This window comes from Peromyscus eremicus, chromosome 2, assembly GCF_949786415.1.
Source record: "Peromyscus eremicus chromosome 2, PerEre_H2_v1, whole genome shotgun sequence".
NCBI lineage: Eukaryota > Metazoa > Chordata > Mammalia > Rodentia > Cricetidae > Peromyscus > Peromyscus eremicus.
In genome coordinates, this window is record NC_081417.1 from 35,488,670 (window position 1) to 35,511,278 (window position 22,609).

The window sequence follows — 22,609 nt, forward strand, 5'->3', positions numbered from 1 at the left end:
CAGTCAGGATGAATCTCTGTCACCCGCCAGTCCCCACAGCCACTCAGACCCAACCAAGTAAACACAGAGACTTATATTGCTTAAACTGTTTGGCCTAATGGTTCAGGCTTCTAGCTATCTAGTTCTTACATCTTAAATTAATCCATTTCTATAAATCTATACCTTGCCACATGGCTCGTGGCTTACCGGCATCTTCACATGCTGCTTGTCATGGTGGCAGCTGGCAGTGTCTCCCTCACTCAGCCTTCCACTTCCCAGAATTCTCCTCTCTCCTTGTCCCGCCTACTTCCTGCCTGGCCACTGGCCAATCAGTGTTTTATTTATTGACCAATCAGAGCAATTTAACAAACAGACCATCCCACAGGACATGAGCTCCTTTACTTGGTCTCTACTTGAGCCATTACAGAATTTCTGTCCCTAATCCCTTTATTAAGCAACAGGCCTCATTCTCTTTTATGTGGGTTGTGAGGGTTTCTGTTAATCACTTAGAGTAAACTGCCATCCCCTTGGTCAAGCAGTAAAACAAAGAAAAATGGCATTAATAAGAATTACTCTGCCCCGGGCTACACAGAGAAACCTTGTCAAAAAACAAATTTAAAAAAAGGAAGGAAGGAAGGAAGGAAGGAAGGAAGGAAGGAAGGAAGGAAGGAATGAAGGAAGGAAGAGAGAAACAGAGAAGGAAAGAAAAAAGGAAGAATGAAAAAAACAGAAGAAGAGGAGGAGGAGGAAGTAGCCCAATAGTCAGTTTGAAAAGAAGATTTGGTTACTTACAGGTTTGCATTTATTTATTTATTCCAAAATGCCTGGCTTCAGTGATCTCCTCTATTAAACCTCTTACCTGACTTATTTGACGATAAATACTGAATGAAACACCCCTTGACACCAGAGTGAGCAACTGCTTTAATACTTTTGCTTTTCTAGGTTTGAGAACTGTGGAATTTTCATTGTTATGTTGGAGGTGATTTTTAAAACATTGTTGAGATCGACGGGCGTGTTTATCTTCCTCTTATTGGCTTTTGGCCTCAGCTTTTACGTCCTCCTGAACTTCCAAGTGAGATATTTACATCTTTGGTTGACATCATTACTAGTAATATTGGAAATACATATTTATACTTAAATACTAATGGCCTAGTAAATTAATAACTGTATTTGAATAGTTTGTATCTTATACATCTTTTAAATGATTTTATTGACGAAAAAGTATCATTTTATTAGATTTTTCTCTGGTCAAAAATTTATATTTAAGCACCAAAATGTGTTTTATGTTTACTTTTGATGATTGTAGTTTGTTAATAATACTTCTCATGACTGTATCTTAAGAGTTACATGTGTGAATTTTAAAAGTATTCTTAGTATAATTTTCATCATTTAGTCATTCGGAAACCCTTTTTCATGATATGAGATTTTCATTTCCTGTTTACTTTTCTTCTTTTCTCAGGATGCCTTCAGCACTCCATTGCTCTCCTTAATCCAGACTTTTAGCATGATGCTAGGAGACATCAACTATCGAGATGCCTTCCTAGAACCATTCCTAAGAAAGGAATTGGCATATCCAATCCTGACCTTTGGGCAACTTATTGCCTTCACAATGTCTGTCCCAATTGTTCTCATGAATTTACTAGTAAGTGATATCTCATTGCTCACATCATTAATTTTACTTGGAACATTTAATAATACTGTCTTAGGGTTTTCTATTGCGGGAAAGAGACACCATGACCACAGCAACTCTTGTAAAGGAAACATTTAGTTGGAGTGGCTCACTTACAGTTTCAGAGGTTCAGTCCATTATGATCATGAAGGGTAGCATGGCAGTATGCAGGCAGACATGGTGCTTGAGCTGAGAGTGCTACATCTTTCAGGCAACAGGAAGTCGACTAACTGTCGCACTGAGGGAAGCTTGAGAAAAAGAGACCTCAAGGTCCACCCCCACAGTGACACACTTCCTTCAGCAAGGCCATACCTCTATTTTTTGGCGGGGGGGGGGGTTTCGAGACAAGGTTTCTCTGTGTAGTTTTGATGCCTGTCCTGGATCTCGCTCTGTAGACCAAGCTGGCCTCCACAGAGATCCTCCTGGCTCTGCCTCCTGAGTGCTGGGATTAAAGGAGTGTGCCACTGCCACCTGGTGGCCATACTTCTTAATAGTGACACTCCTTTTGAAGGGCCATTTTCTTTCAAACAACCACAAATACCAAGGATTCTTAACCCCTTTAACATCTCTGTATTTGTGGTGTATTAGTCAGCTTTATGTTACTACAAGAAACTACAGAAGGCGGCAAACTTAGAAAGATAAGGTTTAATACCTCCTGGTTCCCATGGTCCAGAGACATAGTGTCCAGATCATAGGAAGTTTCTTAGTTCCTGCCTCCCCACCTTTGCTCTTTCTTACCTCCCACATCTTCCTCCAGGCGGCCTACATGTTCACGGCACTTCATCTCTGTCATAGCGGTCATTGGAAGAGTCTACAATCTCATTTCTCCGCCAAATTCTTCCTAAGCATTTTCACTACAGAGATAGCTAATTAAAAGCTGATCATTTTGTTTTAAAAGTGGGCCTATTAAATTCATTTTCATGACTCTTTAGAAGTCTTAATCCAGTCCAGACCCATCTGTATGCTTGGCTCACTCACCATCATCTTGATCTTACACCATCCCTATCTTCCCCAGGACTGTTTCCACTTTCCTTCATGCTTATGGAACTCTTGTGCAAGCTTTTACTTTTTCATGGAAAACCCTCCCTCCAGAGGCTAACTCTAATCTTTCAAAGTTCAAGTGTCAGGTCTTTTGGACAGACTCCCTTAATCAATGACTCCATCCCCATCACTCATTCTTCCGCTTTGGCAGAGATCTTGCCACAGTTTGAATGTTTAATCATCATGATAATAGTATTAAAAGCTCCCAGGCCTTTGAATGACTCTATCATAAGGACAGAAGACTCATGTGCAGGATTCACACCTATGTGAAAAAGATGTGTTGGAACTTGTTACAATGCTTTTGTCTGCTATTCCTTGAGAATATATAAAAGACACTATGTACAACACTGAATCTGCTAATATCATTTTAGACTTCCTGGCCCCAGAAATGTAAAGAACAAATTCACATTGTTTAGATTATATACCATTTGGCCTATGGTGTTCAGTTGCTTATATACCACTTAGTCGATGGTGTTTAATTATTGATATTTGAATGGAAAGTAAGACCAATCTTAATTGCATTTTTTGTTGAGCTATGATTGATCTTTTGTCATATTATAGATTGGTTTGGCAGTTGGGGACATTGCCGAAGTCCAGAAGCATGCATCACTGAAGAGGATTGCTATGCAGGTAAGTATTATAATTATTAAACACATATTGAAATCAATACTCTTATGATTACTTGTATATAAGAAAGCTGATTTTCTAAGTGCACCATTCCTTAATATAGATGTCTCTCCATATTGAGAATTGCCACCTGCGCCTGTTTGTGTGTTCTTGTTATAATCAAGAGATAAGGGATTATCAAAAAACACCCTGGAGTAATCTACTCAGAAAAATTGAGGAAGTGTCTGACAACTCCTATCAGGTTAAGTTGTGGCCAACTGAAGAAACCAGCTTAATTACATGCTGAGCCAAATGCAACATTGGTGTGTGTGTGTGTGTGTGTGTGTGTGTGTAGATATGTGTATGTGTGTGTATATGTGAATGTATCTGTATGTATGTGTGTATAGGTGTGCATGTGTTTGTGTGTCTCTATATATGTGTATATGGGTATGTACATATAGGTGTTTGTATGTATTTGTCTATGTATGTACATATATGTGCATGTGTGTGTATGAGTGTGTGCATGCATGGATATAAGTCTGTGTGTGTATGTATGTGTTTGTATGTATATGCATATGTATGTGTGTGTAGGTGTGAACGTAGGTATGTATGTGTGTATCTGTGTGTGTATGTGAAGGTATATGTGTGTAGGTGTGAGTGTTCTATCAGGCTGATCTTGAACTCACTTTGTCACTCACTTTGGCCTTGAATTCATAATCGGCCTGGCCCAACCTTCTGAGTCCTGGGGTTACAGGCCTGTGCCACCATAAGCCAATTGATATGAGGATTTTTTCTCATTACAGCCCAAATGTTCCATTCAGAAGCTCTCCTGATAGTTTGGCATGTGAAGCACGTGTAATTAAGTACTCATGGTCAAGGTGTGATCCCATCCATCATTGACTTATCTTTGCCTTGGCTCCACACTGTCCTGCAAACTGGTTTTATGGGTTGTTAAAACCAAGTAACATGTCTTCCTAACATACATGCTGTTCTCCTGGCTGGCATCAGGGCTCCAACCTTTTCCTTTTCTCAGAATAGAAGTTGACTCCAATATTTGAACAGTCTTATAGCCAGAGGACTGGGGAGAGATGGAGACCCTCTTTAAAATAGCTTCTCTTCTGTCTGGGTGTTTGCACTGCCTGTGGAATGGGTGAATTCGTGGAGAGATGGTGGGCAGTGGATAATGAAGGCCTGGAGATGTAGCTCTATGATAAAGGCTTTGGCTAGCATTGAAAGACAATGGGCTTGATCTTCAGTAAATTATCATAAAAATCAAAACAAATATCTGACCAGAATTGCAAGCAAAGCACAAGAAAACACAGCTTTTTTAAAATGGAAACTAATTTGCAGTATGCAAAGGGTGGTGTACATCATAAAAATAAGTGGTAAGCCAGATAGTGAATGTGTCTTACTTGAGGCACACTTCATCTGAGGCACCTTGCTCAGGAATGTCTTTATAGCTCACTATGAAAGCCATTGAAATCCTAGGTATTGAAAGCAGTGTGGTCTTAGATTAGAAAGCGAGTACTGCTACACAGTTGTCACAACCATCACATCCAGAGAGACACCAAGGGCTAGAAATACAGAAAAAAATTAAAGATTGAGGATTCCATGGAAGACTATGGGAGCTCTTAGCTGAGCATGTGTAAGGGCCTGGGTTGGACCCCCAGTACTGCCAAAAAATGAATAAACAATATGAGAATTAAACTAAATACCAGCTCAAAACAGAAACATTAAATAGATGTAATACTGTGTCTCCAAAGAGAAGTTATACTCAATATATGTCATGGGTAAAACTTTCTGCCCTGCTAATATACGAAGAAAAAACCACAGAAGGATTGTAGGCATGATAGTTGCTTTTTTGTTTTCCTTTTGTTTTGTGCATTGAACTGCACTTGTGTATTCACCGTGTATCTCCAAGTTAAGCAATCCTTCCTCTCCTGTCCTGGGCACATCATACCATTCCAACTTCCCAGCAGTGCTGAACTCTTGGCGTTGTAACACCCTAAGCATACAGGCTATCTCATTCTTCTTTGTATCTTCAGTGTGGATTACAGCCCCTGCCTGAGCACTAAACACCCGCTTGCTAACATTAAAGTCTTCAGTCATTTCTTCGACTTCACTTGTGGATTGCTCTGGCCTCATGGGGGATGAGGTGAGAGAGGGACAAGTAGGTGACTGAGCTAAGTGGAAGGTGAAGGAAGCCTGGCCAGCTCAGTCACTGTGTAGAAATCAGGACACAGGAATCCACTTTTATTTTGCTCTTGAGGTGATTGTTTTAGAGACTAATTAATGATTCATTAATAAACCCAACATATATTTTAGGTGGAACTTCATACCAACTTAGAGAAAAAGTTGCCTCTCTGGTACTTACGCAAAGTAGATCAGAAGTCCACCATTGTGTATCCGAACAGACCCAGGCATGGCAGGATGCTGGTAAGTACTCTTATGGCAGGAATGAATGTTGTATGACATTCATTCATTGTGCTGACCTTAGCAGTACCCCTGAGAAGGCTTTGGGTCTGCTCTGCCTGTGGAAAAGAAGTGGTTGCATTTTTGCAAGTGCACAACACATTATATGAAAGTATCAGGATGTCGGGAGGGAGACATCTGTTTATGCACAGCATCACATCCCTGTATGCTCAGGCAGATAGATGGGCAGGCTATACCCTTTTAGTAGCTGTCTAGAAGGGCTGGTGTTCTTCATTTGCTTTTCCTAATCACTTGACACATACTTTTATGTGTAGACTTATGTTCAGATGTGTGTGTCTAAATGCAAATATAGAACATAAAATAAGGAACATATATGAGAATGTCCACTTTAGAAGACATGTAAAATAATTAAAGACCAAGTAAGGCCAGTACAGTATAGGAGAAAAGAGCCATACTAAAAGTCACAAGTTCCAGATCCTAATTCTGTCACACCCAGGCTGCTCACGTTTATGACTCTTCTTCCTGAGTTCTTTGTAGGTTAATTTTACCTTATGTAGTCACAAAATCATAATCTCTGCACATTAGTTTTTTTTTTTTGTTTTAACTCCATGCTATCCCCTAATCTTGTACATGGTTGCACCTAAGCCCAGAATATCCATAATTCGTATCTCTAGCTGAGAGCTTACTTTTGAGGTCCAGGCCCCGTATTCAACTGACCACTTTTAAAATTCCACTCGTCTGTCTCAAAGTGTCTTTAAACCTAGCTCACCCAAAGCCAGACTTCACTTTTGCCATGCTTCACCCTCTCCTCCCCACAGTGAAAAGGTCCCAGTGTTTCCCTAGGGTTCACTACTGCAGTTCATGTACTATTCATCAGCCTAGATGGGCTAGCCATCCTGGTTATGTAGGACATCCCCTTACTTCTTCTTCTCCCCTCTGGTCCACTCTATTTCTAAACATAGTTCACTTGAATTCCTTCGTGTCCTGGACTCCTAGAATTATCTCATTCTTGGTCATTTCACATCTACACTTGGCCTTCTCTAGTTGACTATGGTTTAAAAGACACTCAGTAGCCGGGCAACACTCATGAGGCAGAGGCAGGCGGATCTTTGTGAGTTCGAGGCCAGCCTGGGCTACAGCGTGAATTCCAGGACAGGCACAAAGCTACACAGAGAAACCCTGTCTCGGAAAAAAAAAAAAAAAAAAAAAAAAAAAAAAAAAAAAAAAAAAAAAAGACACTCGGTGAAGCTGGGGTAGAGCTCAGTGTTAAAGAGCTTCCTCAGTACATGCAAGGCCCAGTGTTCTGTCCCTGCTACCAGAAAAAAAGAGAGCACTAAGTAAAAAATTACTAAAATTTAACTTCAGAAATGTCTATATGGAAAATATGGTTCAGTAGTTAAATTGTGATCAGTAATGATGCAGTGCAGTGTCAAAGAATTAACACCTCGTATATGGAACAGTACTGCACATAATGCAGAATGGGCATTCTTCATGAGAATTTGGAAAATGGTACAACAAAGTCCTTTCTTAACAGTCCCTCCCACATTTATGCCTTCTGTATCATTTGCATTTTTAAATTTTTCTCTTACGGATGACTTCACCGTAGCTTTTGACCTGATGGTTTCCCAGGTAGCCGAGGAGCTTTGTAAGGCCATAGTGGTAGACTAGGAAAATTTCTCCTGCTGAACCTGACTTGGGGACTGAACTTTGATGCATGCTTGTGAAGTAGTTCTGAATTTAATTCGCCCTTAATAACTACTGTGTTTTACCCACAGCGATTTTTTCATTACTTTCTTTGTACGCAAGAAACACGGCAAGAGGTACCAAACACTGACATGTGTTTGGAAATGGAAATATTGAAACAGAAATACAGGTTTGTATTTCTCTATCTATCTTCATGTGGGAAATTGGGTACAGTTACATTATGATACTGGTATTTATCTCATATCTGAAATTAGGCTTTATTGAGGGACATTGCTCATGCACTGAAAAATCAAGAGACGTATTTTAGGACTCTATTTGTGACCACTCACCAGCCAGTTTGCCATCCAAGGAATAAATGGATGAGAATTAAATGTTAATTTCCTTACTACTGGGTTCATTGTCATAAACTATATTGTTCATGAGCCAACTGGGTTCATATAACAGAACCCTAAAAAGATTTGGAGAATCCCTTGAATAGCTACCTAGTGGACAGGAGATATGCAAGAGGGCTCTACAGTTTACCTGAGTTTAGATTCCTAATCAACTATTTAGGAACTACATCCATGGGAAGGCTGCTTAACTTTTCTATGCATGTTTCATATCAGTAACTGGAAAAACCAGCTAGAAACAACAGCTAGTCACAAGTAGTCCTGTAACTTAGGGGAAATCACTCCAACTTCAGGAATGGATGGCCACAATGAGGCTACAAGCTGAGTCGTTACTTAGTGTCGAACATTTCTAGTCCCTAGTTCTTGCTGCAGTCATAAAGACTAAGAAAGGGAAAGGGATTTAAAATAAGTTCCTGACACATGCATGCTCTTACAGACTGAAGGACCTCACTTCTCTCTTGGAAAAGCAGCATGAACTCATCAAACTCATCATCCAGAAGATGGAAATCATCTCAGAGACAGAAGATGAAGATAACCATTGTTCTTTCCAAGACAGGTTCAAGAGGGAGAGGCTAGAGCACATGCACAGCAAATGGAATTTTGTGTTGAATGCAGTTAAGACAAAACCACACTAAATATTATTATATAGTATATATTATAAATATATTAGTCCTAAACATTAGTCACCCAGACCTTTAGTTGGGTGCCTTATGGGAGTGGGAGACTGCTTGGCTTACTTCAATAAATGTCAGTTTGGAAAGAGCAAAGAAACAGGAGTTGGACAGATGTCACCGTCACTGCATGGGAAACTGTAGTTCCTTCAAATCATATATATATATTATGTCAATCACCATGTATTGGGAATATCCCTTCTGACATGTTCAAGTTGGACTTTAATGAAAGGTAATCTTATTTGACTGAATAGAAAGCAAAGTTTTTAGAACACACATTATGAAGGACAAGAATAAATGTAATTATTAAGCCAGGATACAAATGTCAATATTAGATTCCTATTCAATATATGCTGATATAATATAATTCGATAACTATAGTTATATATAGTGATATATATAGTGTCATAACTATATAACATGAGATGCCTATAGTCCCAAGTATTAGATTCAAACTTCTACCATGTAAAGCCTTCCTGTGTTAGAACCTGGGGTGGGACACTGTAATCTCTGTTTCTATAGTCCCTCCCTTCTTCCTTTTCACATTAACATTACCCTGAGACACTTGACTGAAGTCCTAATTAGTAGACTGTGGTAAGTGTGAATGTTACAGTCCCTGTGTGTTCCCTCTGTATTTAGTTTATCAATTATGGTGGTTTAAATGAGAAATGTTGCCCATAGGTTCATGCATTTGAACACTTGGACCCCAGTTGGTGATGCTGTTTAGAGAGGTTTGGCAACCTTGCTTGCTCCCTACTTTCTGGGTGTGGATGAAAATGTGATCAGTCAGATTCCTGCTCCTGTTGCCATGACCTCTTGTCCATTATGGACTCTTCCTCTGGAACTGTAAGCAAAAATAAACTGAACTGTTTCCTTCCAATTTCTTTTGGTCATGGCATTGTATCAGAGCAACAGAAAGTAACTTGTATACCAATGGTCTTAATAAAGGATAATGCCTACACAGTCATTCCTCAGGGACAGCAATATGGATTTTTGTTGCATTTAGCTATTTGAAAATTGTAAACGTGCCTTCATCAGATCCACACCTTTATTTCTTTCATGTGTAATACAAAAGTGTGAATTCACATACCCCAGCACAGAACTTCATAAAGTGATTCTCATGTTTATTCACTCACCAACCCCAGAAGACATCTACTCGATGAACATGACCTTAGCTTTGCATGTCCATATGTTATATGTGGACAGTGTTGTTCTGAGTGTTTTTATATTCATAGATGTTATTGTTTTGTGTCTCTTTTTCTATTAGTTATTCTTTCCCACTGGATGTTATATTTAGGTTACAAGATAAATTGCACCTCATGTTCATATAGTGTAGGGCCTCTGACAGTCCATCTCATTTTGTGCATCCACCACAGTATACTTACATGGTCTAAGAGATGGCTATATTGATGGTCTCCACCTTCTTGCTGCCAAATACATCCAGTACAAGTTCAACACTAGGTGTTGCATAGCAACTTGTCATATTATAAACTGAGACAATTTTACATTCATGGCCCAACAGAACACATGGCATGGAGACATAGAGGCAGTGTTCTACATGTCTTCATCTTTGATGTGAAGTTCTGTGCTTACCATTAAACAAAAGCTAGAAGTTCCCAATACATCAGGTATCTACTGAATATGATACTAAACTCAAACTCTGTACAGTACAGATCTTCACGGCTACTGAACACCAGTGAAACACTGTGCCTCACGCTGTGGGGAACCCTGAAGTATGCAGGCTGACTTACACAACCTCCGAAGTCTGGAACTCCTAAAGCTCACAACTAAGTGAATCATCATTGTCTTCCGATGTTCTCTTCTGCTGTTGCCTCCAACACCATTTCTTCTGCTCACTTCTCTCTCCCTGCCTGCCTCCTCTTACCTGACTGCTGCAGTGGTGTTTCCATCCCTGAAATCTCTTCTTGATTCTGATCTCTTACACACTTTTGTCTTTACAATGTCAATATCATTATTACTCTGCGTAGTACAGCTGACACACTGTACTTCACCCAAAGCCCAGTCTTGCATCTCCATAGTTTTTCAAATTAAACATATACAATGTTGAATTTAGAACAGATCTTGACTGGTCTAAATTTAACTTTCTATCAAAGATTCCAACATTTTCTCAGGCTCCTACATCTGAAATTGGCATGCATCAAGATATGTTGAGGTATTCTTCCTAAAGAAGAGCTCTAAGGCTTTATATCCACACTGCAGTAGTATCTCCAAGGTAAAATGCTTTCATGGTATCTATATAGCCCTGAGTCCTTCCCCAGTATTACTAACTAAAGAACAGAGATCATAAAGATTTCCTTCCTCCACAGAAATAACGTAACCTTCTTAGTCTAATTTAGCCTCTTCTTCTGGTAGGGAATCATTCTTGATCCAAAAAGTTCATGATTCCTCATCTTCCTCCTCCTACTGTCTTCTTTATAGCCTGTTCTCCCTCTAGCTCTTTCAAAGTTTACTCTATGTGGTACCTCCACATAGAAATCCCCCTGAATTATGCTCCTTGTCTCTTGTGGACTGATATGCATGTCTCTCCTATTTCTGCCTATAATGATGACCATGGCCTGCCTCCGACCCATAACCAGACATGACATTGACTTGTTCATGGTTTACTCCATCTTCAGTCTTGGGTGATATAAAGTATGACACCTTTCTTCACTTTTTTTCATATTCTGTGGTTTCTAGAACTCCACCTTGTACATAATCGATGCTCAACAAACACAAACAAGAATCAAATAAAATCAGTGAAAATAATAAGTACAGGCCAGTAAAAGAAGATAAGGAAACTGCTTCAAAAGGGGTTTGTGCCCTTGTATTATTGGCCCTGTCCTACTAATAAGACTTCTTCCTGAGGAAAAGTGTCATGAGAGCCACATGGCCACGCCTTTCCCTCTCACTGCTTCAGTCTGGGTTACTTTTATACTTCTAACTATGGTCAGAAGGAAGGATAGAAAGAGTTTGCACTTCAGGATAGAACAGTGTGTGCCTTCATGTGGACTCTAGTTCCCCTTAGTTCAGTAATAGTGATTTTTCTCATCTCTACAGTGATGACAATAATGTATGTTCCTCAGGGCATTGGCAAGATTAGACAATGTGCACACAGATTCCTAGCTCAATAAATACTGTTTGGAGAAAACTGGTCCAGCAGATGGAAGCAGACATAAAACTTTGGAGTTTTTACATCCTGCCAATTACTCTTTAAATTTCCTTGGAAGTTAATTATCATATTGCTGTAAACTGAAGCTCCCAGATAGTCTTAGAGCCCATTACCCAGGATATAATATAAATCACACAAATCATGAAAACATTTCACTAAAATAAAACTCTTCATCATTTTAGACTTATTTTTGTCTCAGACACAGATGAACAAACCTTGCCAAACACAGACTGTGCTACTCAACACAGACCAGCCTCACAGAGTGTTTTAAACTATCTGAGACATTTTAATATGATCAGATTAAATAATGATAACAAGGGAAAGGCCTGTGAGGGTTCCTGTGTATCAGACACTGCTAGAAAACCCATGTCTTAACTCTTCAGCATCTCAAAACCATATGTAGGTGCTATGACAACCACTTCTGTTTTATGAAAAAAATCTTGATCCCTCCAGCCTGAATACCACACTTGAAGTCAAACAACTGAGACAGGAACACAACCACACCTTCCCAGATTTTGTGTCCTTATCATGCACCTCCATCTTCTCCTAAAAACAAACAGGAGAAAAGGACATTATTTGACCAGTGGCTTCATGCTCAGGTTACTGAGTGGACTTGTGCAGGGAAACACTGTAACTGTTGGTGTTAGAAGGCTAGAGGACACAGAACTGCAGACAAGGAGAGCAAGTGTGCAGACTTGCCTTCTCAGAGACTGTCGAGCTCCTACCATTCTGTAGCTGTTAGATTAAATGATAACACATGCTTCACAGAGCGACCCTAAAGATTTAATGAGTTAATACTAGTACAGTATTTAAAATATTGACTTGGCACATAGCACTCCAAAAAGTACTAGCCAGTATGGAAAACGTATTTTTGCAAAGATCTGAAAGAATACTCATCTATTTAAAGATTGTTTATTCATTTTTGTTCCAGACTAAGAAAAATAAGAACTATGCAAATCTATCTTAAAAATTCAGTGATGATATCATATTTCACAATGTTTTCCAGCTTGGTTCCAAATTTCACAAGAATAATTTGATTCATGTACTGAATGTGCCATCACTATCTCATCAGGCCAAAATTGACGTGTTGCAAGTTGTAAAAACTCAAACAGGCAAGTTGCTTCTTTTAATATGATTGAAATAGACCTCACATAATTTCAAAGGATGATGATTCATAAGAAGGTTAAAAGAGGAGGGTAGGTAAAAGAAAAGAATATGAAGAGAAAACACATAATTGGATAACTAGGTATAAATATTAGTGCTTATTAAGAGTCTCCCACAAACTTGTTTTAAGTGACATTTTTAGGCACAACACTATTTTAAAAGGCAGTTTTAGACGCTCCTGCATCCTTCTAAAATAATGAGCCATTGACTGTGGTAAGAAAATACTTTTTTTAACTACCAAAGTACTGAGAAGCATCTATAAAACCACCTAGTCAGCAATGCAGTGAGAACTGGGGCATAGCTCCAGACTCGGGTCCAGATGCCCAGCTTTCTACCAAACTTGGCTGCAAGATCTGGAGTGTCATTAAGAGTATCAGGGATACAAGAATGTTGAGAGAATCAGGAACTGAAAAGCTTCCCGATCACATACAGAAATGATGCCTCCTACCCAGCAAAATCAGAATCAAATGGCAGAGGATTTGTTTCCAACTCTGTAACTCTTTCCGTTCAGTTCACTGAGTAGTTTCGTGATGGATTAAACTTTGTTGCATCATATCAGACCACTATAGCCTAAAATATCTTAACTGTATATGTATGTTCACATGCGTCTGGGTATACATGTATGTGGGTACCTGTCAGGTCAGAAATGCAGATATAGTTAAATGTGGCATATAACATAAGGACCAAGGGCAAATCCTCATAGAAAACAACTCATATATTTACAAATTATCACCACTAAAGCTCAAGTTCCAATGACCAAGGCAGTAGCCTTCCTACCTGCAGATTATATCTTCTGTATTGATCACTGACAACTCTTCACACACTCAAACTGTTTACATTTCACAGTTACAAGTAGTGAACTGTCAATGGTATATTAAGTCACCTGCTTTTATTAGGAAAAAAAAATCAATTCTACTGGAAGCAAAGTTAAGAACATAAATAAATATAGAGAAATGCCTTAAAATTATTAGAAATCAAGAATATAATTTACACAGACAAAGCTCCTGCTAGTACATACATGAACACACACTATAAAAAAACTAAAATTACTAAAGAAATTAGGACCCACAAAAGTTCAAAAACATACTGAATACTGCACAAACTAAAATAAAATGGCAAATTCTGACAAAATCAGAAAAAAATGTAAATAGAGGAAGACGAAATATTCTCCATTTGCATTGAGAAGTAGTTTCCAGAGTCTGACTTAAACTATTAAAGGTGTGTAAACAAGGAAGTAGACAGAGCAGAAGGAGCAGAAGGAATCTAATGCATGGAACCTGGGGGCAAGGACCAATTCAGATAAGATTATTACTTACGCTAAGGGAGGTTTTGCTGACAAAGAATTCGTGTTGTTGGCCTTTGTCTTAAGTAAACTATCAAAATATGGTGCTGATAGCGATGAATCATACGTAGAAAAACATGGGAAGTCTTATCACACCTGCAGTAGGCTAACCCCAGCTCTATGCTTATGCACCAGTTCCCCTACAAAGGTTATTAAAACACAGTTGCCAAGGAACCGGGAGAGCCTGCTAAGATGAGGCAGTCAGCAGAGCATGCCATCTGCTAGGCTGATACAGGTATTCAAATTAAGTTCCCAAACTAGACCAGGGCCTGGCCAGGAAGGTGGTGTCTATGAGATAGGGCTTAAGGCACGGATGGATCAATAGGTGACTGTATTTCCTGGGTAAATGTCACCCCTTCACATGACCTGGCTTTATCTATTTTTATCTCTGTCCACATTTTGCTCTTCCAATTTTTGCTGCTTGATCACATTTAGAGAGTTTTATTTTTCAGTCATAACCTGTGGAATTTGTGCTTGTACATGGAGAGAGAAAAATAGTAAGTTTGAACCAATACTTCACTTGGCCTTCCTCTCCTGTTACCTTGGTTTTAGTCCCCAAAGTGAAGCCACCTTGGCCCAAATGTCAATGAAGAGTTGTGACACCATCCCTGAGTCCTTTGTGATCTAAGTGAATGGCTGGATCAGTGATTCTCAACCTGTGGGGCATGACTCCTTTGGGGTTGAAGGACCTTTTCATGGATATGCAGAATATCTGATATTTATATTATGATTCATAACATAACATTACAGTTATGAAGTTGACAATGAAATTAGTTTTGTGTTTGGGAGTCACCACAGCATGAGGAACTGTATTAAAGCACTAAAGCATTGCAGCCTTGGGAAGGTTGTGAACCACTGCTCTAGAAGACTTCAGCTTCATGAAGTCTGCCCTCCCTAGTTATTTAAATGTAATTGTCACTATTTCACTGTAACCCACTCTTCAAATGGCTTTCCGCCTCATTCCCCTCACCTCCAGCTCAAGCATACGTTTGTTTAAACTGTTGACCCTGAGGATCAAGAAGAAACGTCCATGTTATCATAATGTTTCCCTGGTATCAGATATTTCTTCCTGTCTCCATTATGTTCTTCTACTTTGCAATTCCAACTGTGTGGAGGACTAGCGAGGGCAGTGTGTCCTTCAAGCTTGGGAGACATGCAGAACTTCAGACCTCACTTTGAGCTGCAGAAGCAGACTCCAAACTTTATCAAGATCTTCTGGTCATCCACATGCAGAAATATGTGTGTACTGCAGTCTAAACAGGGCTCTTGTAGGGAGGAGATTTCACAGTGACACTGTTGGATCCTGAATCTGAAGGAAGAAAGCAAAAGCCCGAACATGGCTACTCTCAGACATAAGAGATGGTACCCATTCCCTCCCCATCTCTGCTTCTCCTCCTCGTAACATTGGGGTTCCCAGTGCCCATTGACTTACAAGGGACTTGTCAAACCTGAAAAGGGATGGCCAAGGTTGTATCTCAGAGGCAGAGCACTTGCTCAGCCTATGGAGGGTCCTGAATTCCAGTTTCAGAACCACAACCAAAACTTCATAGAGGTGTTTCCAGAGCAGGTCAGTATTTCAGGAGCTAACTAGTAAAGATCACCATTTCATGGTCAATGGACATGCATTATCTAGTCTATTGAAGGCCCGGCTAGAACAGAAGCAGGGTACAAGGGTGAGTCAGTTGTGTTTGAGCTGAAACATCCATTTTCCTGCCCTCAAACATTAGCCCCCAGCATTTCAGACTTGAACCACTGAGTACATCATCAATGTCCTTGTTCTCAGGCCTTTGAGTCTGGAATGGAACCACTTCACAGATCTGGGAAGATTTTAGTCTCCATAGTGACCTGAGCCAATGTTATGCTATGACTTGTTCCATGGACCTATGTGAAAATGGAAATCAAAAGATTGTTTTACCATTTATTATCAGTAAAATTCATGCACAAATGTCACAAGACAGAATGGGGAATCTGAACTGAGTCACCAGCCACTGCTACTCACCACTTATTCCTCAATCAAAGGGGCCACACATCCCTTGGTCCCGCCTTTTCTTTCTGTCATGTACATTCTCAATGAATCCCACCGCCCCCCTCCACACACACACACCCCTCTTAGACCACAATGCTCCTTTCAATTGGCTAGCAGACTGGTGACAGAATTCCTGTAACACCTCTGCATGTCCTCTTGGGCATGTTTCTCTGGAGAACCCTAATTTAGGAACAAAAAAAAAAAAATGGACAATGCCTTCATCCATTCTGTGCTGCTGTAATAACACCAGGGACAGGATACTTCCTAATAAACAGAATTATATTCCTGGGGCCCTAATTGGAAGTCCGGTGCCAAGGTGCCAACATTTGACAAGGTTCTGCTTACTACATCATGGCACGGTGAGAAAAGAACAGGTGAGAAAGAGGGCAAGAAAGTGCCAAATCCATCCTTAACAACAGCAATTATCCCACTCCGTAGGGAATACATGTGCATACTACTGTAGGTTCATGCGGGTTCTGGAGAGCTGAACTTGGGTTCTTGCACTTTCCCCAGAGTTTAATCCCCCTTACAAAAAGTGGAGACGCACTTTCCTTAATTATTTCTCTAATTGGTGAATTATAAACTTTCTGTTCCACAGCTCATGCGTTTGGTCCTATGAGACCGTGGTGTCTGAAGGCAAAGGTCATGAACCAGGCTGATACTGGTGACAACAGTCCATGGAACCCCAAAAAAGAACAACTGGGGACCCTGAGCTACAAACTGTACCTGGTTGGGTATAAAACCTGTATTTTCAGGGTACAGACATCACAACACAGCATTCAACGTTCCAGAGAGATGGTTCATATATTTCATTTTAATCCAGAGGTGCAGGTCTGGAAAATGGATTGACAAAACTGAAATCATATAGAAAAATCCATTCATCTGGTTAACACTAGATGGCAGTGATTGATAATAATTATCTGGAAATGAATGTTGAGTGTCATTGATAATGGACTCACAGATGTGTGTAGAATGGCCTTACTCTGGACACAGGAAAGAAAAAGTTACCTGATCCATTCTTGCTGTTTTTGCATTGTTTTACCTATTGTCATAGGCTGTGTCTTCAAGGCTATTCCAGACCAGACCCCCCCACACACACACACTACCTCCTAGAATCTCAAATATGACTGTAATAAGGACATCTATTCTTTTACCCAACTTAAGACCATTTCTAGCATTTTTCTAGTAGATGTCTATTGCTGTAGCTTGAATTCTGAATTTCACTGAGAGGCCAAGTGATGGAAGTTTGAGTCCATCCTGTGGTTCTATCAGGAGATTATGGAATCTACAAAAGGTGGGGGCTAGTAGGAGGAAGTTGGGTCATAGCAGATATGCTCTTAAAGGGGATTCTAGGCCCCAGGCTCCCTTCTGTCCCTCCCTTTTGTGTCCTGACCACCATGAGATGAGCAGCCTCCTCTGCCAAGCATTCCTCAGATGTTCTTCCTGCTACAGCACAGAAGTAACAGTGTCAGCTGGTCATGGACTGGAGTCTCTGAAACTATGGACCAAAATGGCCCTTTCCTCAAGCAACAGAAAACCAACTAACAAAGATTTGTTAATAAAGACAGTCAACTTCATATACAAAGTCGTAGGAAAGAAGATAACTCCAGATAACCAAAATTTTCCTCATTTGAAAAAAATAATATTTTATTAATTCTTTGAGAATTCTGTATGCCATGTCTGGCTTCCTCTCATTTTTAAATGACACATTCTATATAGAACTCTCCAAACTTAGGCTATCTTCCTATGAGTATAGTTCCACCTATAAATGAGGCTTTTGAAAGACTTGAAAGCAACAATATAATAACCTTGTGGCTTCACAACATCCAGAGAAAAGAGTGGGCAGTAATCATCTCATTGTGATAGAATACAGAATAAAGGAATCAAAATAAGCAATAGTCAAGGGCCAGCAGTGTAGCTTAGTTGATAGAGTGCTTGTGTAGAATGCATGAGATCCTTGGTTCAACCACCATCACTGCAATCCTACTACTTTAGAGGTGGAGGCAGGAGGATCAAAAGTTCAATTACATAGTTATACAGCCAGCCTGGCCTAGAGACCTATCTAAAAAGGAAAAGGAGGAAGAGTTCCCTACTATGTAGCATCTCTGCTGATGATCAGTTTTGTTTTTTTGTTTTTTTTTGGTTTTTCGAGACAGGGTTTTTCTGTGTAGCTTTGCGCCTTTCCTGGAACTCGCTTTGGAGACCAGGCTGGCCTCGAACTCACAGAGATCCACCTGGCTCTGCCTCCCGAGTGCTGGGATTAAAGGCGTGAGCCACCACCGCCCGGCTGATGATTAGTTTTTAATCCAATATTCTATATCCAGGCTTATTTTTTTGTTTGTTTGTTGTTTCCTTACTGGATAGAAGTCTTCTTGGTAGGCAACTTTGCAAGATGGAAGTGTCTGACTCCCTTCTGTAATTTCCATTTGTGGCCCATAGAAGTACATGCCCTTGGTCCCACATGTGGTTATGCTGCTTGCTGTGTACTTTGTCCTTTATGACTTCAGAAGTGTATTTGAAAGCAGTGGTACTCAGTGGGGAATAAAAAAGGGAGGCCATTTGACTGTAAGAAAGGGATGAGGAAATGCTGCTTTCATCTAGGAAGGCTGAGCCTAAATATCCAACAGTATATGAGGCAGCCTTTTGCAAGAGAGAATATTCAACAATGATGCCAACAGCCCCAAGGAGTAGAGAGAGGGACAACATTCAGGACTCTATGCAAGCATGTAAGGCCCTGTAAGGGTTAAAACGGGATCACAGAAACAGAAACTGTGAAGGGTCATCAGTTAATTGTTCTCTAGACTTTCCACCCAATCTGACCTATTTATCTCCTGCTACTGTGCACCAGTTTACTCAAACACCTGGTCACAAGATTGCAAGACACTCTCAGGATGTGTGGTAGCTGCCCACATCAACATATCCCCCAGGCCAGGTCAAATTCTCCTCTGTTACTTCTTAAACTACCTCCTTACTTTGCATTTCTGAAGGCCTGACCACTCTGACACCTGAAAAAAGAAAGATTACTCAATAGCACATCAAAAATAGCAAGATTAGTCAGAAATGAAAACTGAGCATTTCTTGGGTAGTCGCTTTGAAGAAAAGCCTTCATTACACATAGGTGCATTCTGAAAGACACTGTAAGACAAATACAGGCTGCTCTTTAGACCCAGCGAGAGAGGAGGGTACTGTGCTGATGGTCAGGGTATGAACTTACTGCAAGGCTCAGCCAGGCCCTCTGGTGAAATGGCTAAAATGTTAGGGCAACTGACATTTCATTTCACTTTGACTAAACTTAAATTCAGGGACATGAGTCAGATATGATAAACTTGAGAATGCATAGAATTGTCTTATTTATTTTATAAATTCAGACCTTGTCAACTGCATGCTTATTTCAGCTCTTACTGTTGCTGGGTAACCAGAAGACAGTGGATGCTAGAAAATGGGAGCCATCGCACAGTGTGGCAGGAGAGGAGAAGGTACAGCAGTATGGTGAAGAGAGACAATGCAAGCAGTCATAGATCTGTGTTGGAAGAAATACGTAAATAGAGCAAAAGAGCACAAACATAGCCAAGGAAACTGGCAAGGTCAACCCCGAGGAAGTCAGAATAAACACAGCTTGTTTAAAACAGAGAGGGTCGCTGGAGTGTCAGCATTTGTGGATTCAAGCAGCTTAAGTCCGACTGCAGTCTGTGGTAGCAACACTCTTACCTTGAATAAACAGGAAATTACAATCATGAAATGCGCTGGAAGACATTTCATGCTGCTTTCTGAGACTGCACACTCCAGATCTACGGATGAATATCTCAGCACTTTAAACAGTCCGCCAGCAGGTCTGTTTATCTCAGCATCGTGTACTTGGGAGTTAAGTTAAATGGAGGATATAACTTACCGTTATACTCAAGACCTCAAGTGCAAATTTGCAATATCAAATTCCTTTCCTTGGGAACTGTGGGAAGCTTTGTTACGTGAACTTCAAATAAAACACTGAGCTCCTGGTTGTGTAGATTAAAGGCCTGAGAGCATCCTGTACTTCATCACATCTGTGGTTCTGTATGAAAATATCATTCCAAGGAAGCCAATTTGAACAAAAAGTTTCTACTCCATGGATTGATGCCTGGATTCTTTCAGAGATTCACTTTTTCATCCCAAATGAAGAATTTGTCTTTCTTCAGGAGATGGGCTGTCCAACACTGGCCCTGTACTACTGTTCTGTGTCTTGAATGGGGGAAACTGCTTGGGGGAATAAAGTAAAGGCTCAGGGTGATCCCCAAAAGGTGCTTGGGACTCCTTCAGACCTGAGTGACCAGGATGGTTTGGCATTCTTGGTTGCTGATTCTAAATTCAGGGTGTGTCTGCTTTTTCTACCTAAATGGCCAGCGGTCTCTGATGTCTGCTGCACTCACAGGCCTCGGGGGGAGCAAGGTGCTCACTTCCATCAGTCTGATACTTGAAACCTTTGGCGTGTGAAAACAAAAATGAAAGACATCCAATCTGAAGAAATATCCACGTGTATATGCCTTTTTGAAAGCCTGAAAAAGTGGACTGATCTCTCCAAATTAACTCTTCAATATAGCTTTTCATCACTTTGGCTTTTACTACGTGACTATCCTGCACAAAACAAACAACACTCAACAAAATCAGCAAAAGCGTGGGATCCAAGAGGCACTAGCAGCATAAGACAAACTAACTGACACAGCTTTAAAAAGCATTTTACGTCCCCAGACTATAACAGTCCCAGGCTGTTACCCCTGGTCACCTCGGGCTCCTTTCGTGGAAGGCATTGAGAAGCACATTCCTTGAAGGCCATGAAGATTCAGGATGCTGCCTCTGTTACCTTTTGCACCTTGTAGGCATCAGCCCTCTTCTTCCCTGCTCTCAGCTGAGACAGCGACACCGTTTACCAGATACAAAATGATGAGGCAACTGTAAGCAATGTCAATCAGGTACTGGGCCACAAATGCAAGAGCACTTTGTGAACCTCTCAATTATTTTAACCTTTCTTTCTCCCCAAGATCCTCCTTTAGTAGTGGTCTGGACACATTGATTATATATCACAGATGTTTGCCCATTGACCCTTCTTCCAACATGGAAAAAAGAAAGAAAGCATGAATCTGAGAGCACAGGCCTAATTTAGACAGCACCTCTGCCATTGATGAATCTTTATGGAGGCCTTATCTTGTATTTTTAACAGCAAAGCTCAGGATCTGTTTTACTGACGCTGTTTATGTATCTAATCAAAGTGGATCAGGAAATGTGGCTGATAGCACAGGATTGCCTGAGACACATAATATTTGTGGGCCAGCATTAAGGGGACCTTTCAGTGTGGAGGTATGATCGATGAAGTGTGTGTGAGGCTCTGTTTAGACTGGGAGAAATAGCACACTGGTGGCCACATTCATCCTGAGCAAATCAGTTTCCCTCACGTGGGCTGCTGTGGGAAGCCTTCGGACAAAGCCGATGAGAGGAATTAAACAGCTCAGCTCTCCACAGGCCCCTCACATGTCCATTGGCCACAGGCTGGGAGGGCTCCAGCTTGATCAGGGGTGGGGGTGCAGATGGCAAGGCAGCCCATGCTCTGCCTACATCAGTGAGCGGATGCCAAGGCATAATGCTTCACTTCAGAGAGCCTTGGTGTTATTAGTTATAAAGTGGGGATGTGTTAGAGTTCCCCAGAAAAACAGGAGTGATAGGAGGAGCTATAGATGATGTACAGGTATATAGAGTGAAATTATGTCAAGGAGTCAGCGTTGAAGTTGAGGGTTCTGGCAAATATGAAATTCACAGAGCTGGCCTGCAGGCTGGAGAGTCAGAGAAGAGCTGGTGGGACAAGTCAAGTCCACAAGCAGCACAAAGACAGAATTCTTTCCTTCTGACGTATCTCAGTCTTACCCACCAGACCTTTTAACTGATTGGAAGAGGCTCAGTCCAATGTAAGGGTGACCTTTGTGATTCAGCCTCGACTGATTTCAACACTTCCCTAAAAGTTTTTGTTGGTTGGTTTTGTTTTGTGGTGAGGATTAAACCCAGAGGTTTATATGTGATAAATACATGTTCTGCCCCAAATTTAGACTCCCAGCCCCTACTGACTAAAGTTTGATGTCTACAGCATTCCTATGCAGCAAAATCCAGACTGACATTTGACAGACACTGGATAAAGTGGGCATCATGCCTAGGCGAGCTGAACAACATACCACACTAACAAGGAGTCGTGGTAGTTCACTCAGAGAAGTTTCGGGAAAATTAAATAGTAATAGCCATACAATATAAACACAACACATGGCACCAAGTCACTCAATGATTGACCCCATGCCCTAAGATTTTGGGTGGATCTGACTTAGAATTTAAGATTAAGTTTTAAAATACTGGAAGCCATGAGTTGTCTTTGGATATAATTCAGTGCTGACATCTGTGTCAGG

The 22,609-nt window shown here is 40.6% G+C and overlaps 1 protein-coding gene across 1 annotated transcript in view; it reads left to right on the forward strand.

Moving 5' to 3' along the window:
* Nucleotides 1–8,520, forward strand: part of Trpa1 (transient receptor potential cation channel subfamily A member 1) — a 45,723-nt gene extending 37,203 nt beyond the window's left edge. Inside the window, exons 22-28 of the mRNA XM_059255680.1 lie at nucleotides 922–1,051; nucleotides 1,439–1,621; nucleotides 3,251–3,319; nucleotides 5,621–5,731; nucleotides 7,504–7,601; nucleotides 8,258–8,452; nucleotides 8,493–8,520. Of these exons, the coding sequence (XP_059111663.1) occupies nucleotides 922–1,051; nucleotides 1,439–1,621; nucleotides 3,251–3,319; nucleotides 5,621–5,731; nucleotides 7,504–7,601; nucleotides 8,258–8,452; nucleotides 8,493–8,520 (814 nt within the window). The remainder of the gene's footprint in view (nucleotides 1–921; nucleotides 1,052–1,438; nucleotides 1,622–3,250; nucleotides 3,320–5,620; nucleotides 5,732–7,503; nucleotides 7,602–8,257; nucleotides 8,453–8,492) is intronic.
* Nucleotides 8,521–22,609: the final 14,089 nt, after the last annotated feature.